Genomic DNA, 2,225 nt, shown 5'->3' with positions numbered 1-2,225 from the left:
TCCTGCAGGGGGTGGCTGGCTGTGGGGATGTGAGGAGCGGCCAGTGCAGGGGGCCCGCGGTGGGAGGCGGCTGCCCAAGGGCCCCGGGTTCCCTGCCCCCCTCATCCACCTGCAGCCGGAGCCCAGCTGGTCAAGTCAGGGGCCCCGGAGTCCCAGGGCCGTGGGAGGCCGTGCTCCCGGTGGGTTGGGGCTGGAAGCCGAGGGCAGCCCCTCTTGGCCCCTAGGGACACCCGGCTCCAGAGGACACGCCAGTCTCGCGTAGCCTCTTGCTTTACGTCCGAGGGACCCAAACGGAGGCCTTGGGGCCTCTCCTCCTCTGCGGCCCAGCAGCCGGGCAGGAAAGGCTGCGGCCCCCACAGGGGCTGTCCATCAGGGCCCCCCACAGGGGCTGCCCATTAGTGACCCCAACAGGGGGCTGCCCATCAGGGCCCCCTCTCCTCCACGGGGAGCACTTCATCCGGGCACAGCCCCTAGTCCAGGAGGCGCACATGACTCAAGAAGACCCATCGGCCCTGGCTGGTCTGGCTCAGTGGATAGAGCGTCAGCCTGCGGACTGAAAGGTCCTGGGTTCGATTCCAGTCCAGGGCATGTGCCGGGTTGCAGGCTTGATCTCCAGTAGGGGGCGTGCAGGAGGCAGCTGATCCATGATTCTCTCTCATCATTGATGTTTCTTTTCTTTTTTTAAAATATTTTTATTGATTTCAGAGAGGAAGGGAGAGGGAGAGAGAGATGGAAACATCCTCCTGGGATTCAAGCCGTATCCCTGGCACATGCCCTTGGCCGGATCGAACTCAGGACTCCTCAGTCTGCAGGCCGACAACGCTCTATCCACTGAGCCAGACCAGCCAGGGCATCATTGATGTTTCTCTCTCTCCCTCTCCCTTTGTCTTTGAAATCAATAAAAAATTATTTAAAAAAAACAACAAAAAAGACCAAGTGGAGCTCATGGCCTCACTGGCCTAGAGGCGCCCTCTCCTGGGACTGGGACCCTGAGGGTGGCGGCTCAGGCCACCGTCTTGTCCTGGGAGGTGAGAACCTTCCTGCACAGGGGTCAGGAGCAGGCAGAGCTGAGAGGGGAGGGGGGCGATCTGGAGAGGGGATCTGGGCTGCTGGATCCAGCCGAGCCTGAAGTCCGTAAGCCCTCGGGCTGAGTCTGTGTTCTGGCGAATGCCCCCCTCTTTGGGGTCCCCCCCCAGGGCTCGGTGTCCCAGCATTAGGAGGCCTCGGGGGGCCTGCGCTGCGAGGCCGCTGGCTTCCGGGCACAGACCGGGACCCTCACTCACCGCATCATGGCATAGGTCACCTCAAGCTGCTTCGTTTTATTTTTCTCGAACGTCGCGGTGAAAGGGCTCAGCAGGGGCCTGTCCGCCGGGCTGTGGGTGCTGCCTGCCAGGCCCAGCACGAACCACTCCCCCTGAAACTACAGGCAGCTAGACTGGCAGAGCCCGGAGGCCGAGCCCCGCTGCAGGCCGGGCCCCCCGTGGGCTGCACCACGGAGGCTGGGAGCTGGGGGCCCCTTGGGCCGGCAAGGCAGGGACTCTGGGCAGCCGTGGCCTCTCTGAGGGACTGGGGTGGTCCCTTCGCGGGGACCGTCCGGGATGGAGCACGGGGTGCGGCCCCCGGAGCGCTGGCCTCCGGTTGGAGCTCAGGGGTGGCCACGGGGAAGGGGGGTTCTGAGAGCCGGTCCCGTTTGTGCAGGGCTGGCTGATCTGGACCCCCAGGCCTTGCCCATGCCAGCAGGGCCTGCCTCTCCCTGCATCCTGCCCGCTGCCGCCCCCTGGCGCCCCTCCAACCTTGTCCACCTCGAAGCCCTGTCAGCAGGTCGTTATCTCCCGACCCGCAGCCCCCCTGGGGGTACAGCTCCATCCCCAGGCCTGGCCGCAGGGGATTGGGTGCAGGCGCTGGGGGTGCTGGGGCGGGCCCTCCTCAGATCTGCCCACTAAAGATGGGGGGCACCTGGGTCCTGCTCGGGGAGGGAGGTGCCTCCCAGGTCCCTGGTCCTGGCCTTCTCCTGAACACGGTCCCCCCAAGTCCCCCCAGCTCCGACCCCCCTTCCAAGCGCCAGGCCTGTGCCAGGGTGGAGGACAGAACGCACCAGGCCAGGGACATGGCCCTCGAGTCCCAAGGTGCCAGAGCCACGGTGTTCTTGCTGCAGGGACACTGTGCAGTGCCCGGCCTGCCGCACCCACGCTGCCCGCACGCCCCAACCAGAAATGTGGGACAGG

The 2,225-nt window shown here is 65.6% G+C and overlaps 1 protein-coding gene across 1 annotated transcript in view; it reads right to left on the bottom strand.

The window, feature by feature from the left end:
• LCN12 (lipocalin 12) overlaps positions 1 to 2,225 on the bottom strand; it is an 11,888-nt gene that overhangs the window by 6,955 nt on the left and 2,708 nt on the right. Inside the window, exon 3 of the mRNA XM_015572335.1 lies at positions 1,284 to 1,420. Within this exon, the coding sequence (XP_015427821.1) occupies positions 1,284 to 1,420 (137 nt within the window). The remainder of the gene's footprint in view (positions 1 to 1,283; positions 1,421 to 2,225) is intronic.

This window comes from Myotis davidii, unplaced genomic scaffold (genome assembly GCF_000327345.1).
Source record: "Myotis davidii unplaced genomic scaffold, ASM32734v1 scaffold609, whole genome shotgun sequence".
In the NCBI taxonomy this organism is placed as follows: domain Eukaryota; kingdom Metazoa; phylum Chordata; class Mammalia; order Chiroptera; family Vespertilionidae; genus Myotis; species Myotis davidii.
Note: the sequence above shows the minus strand (reverse complement) of the source record. Positions and strands in the feature narration are given on the sequence as shown.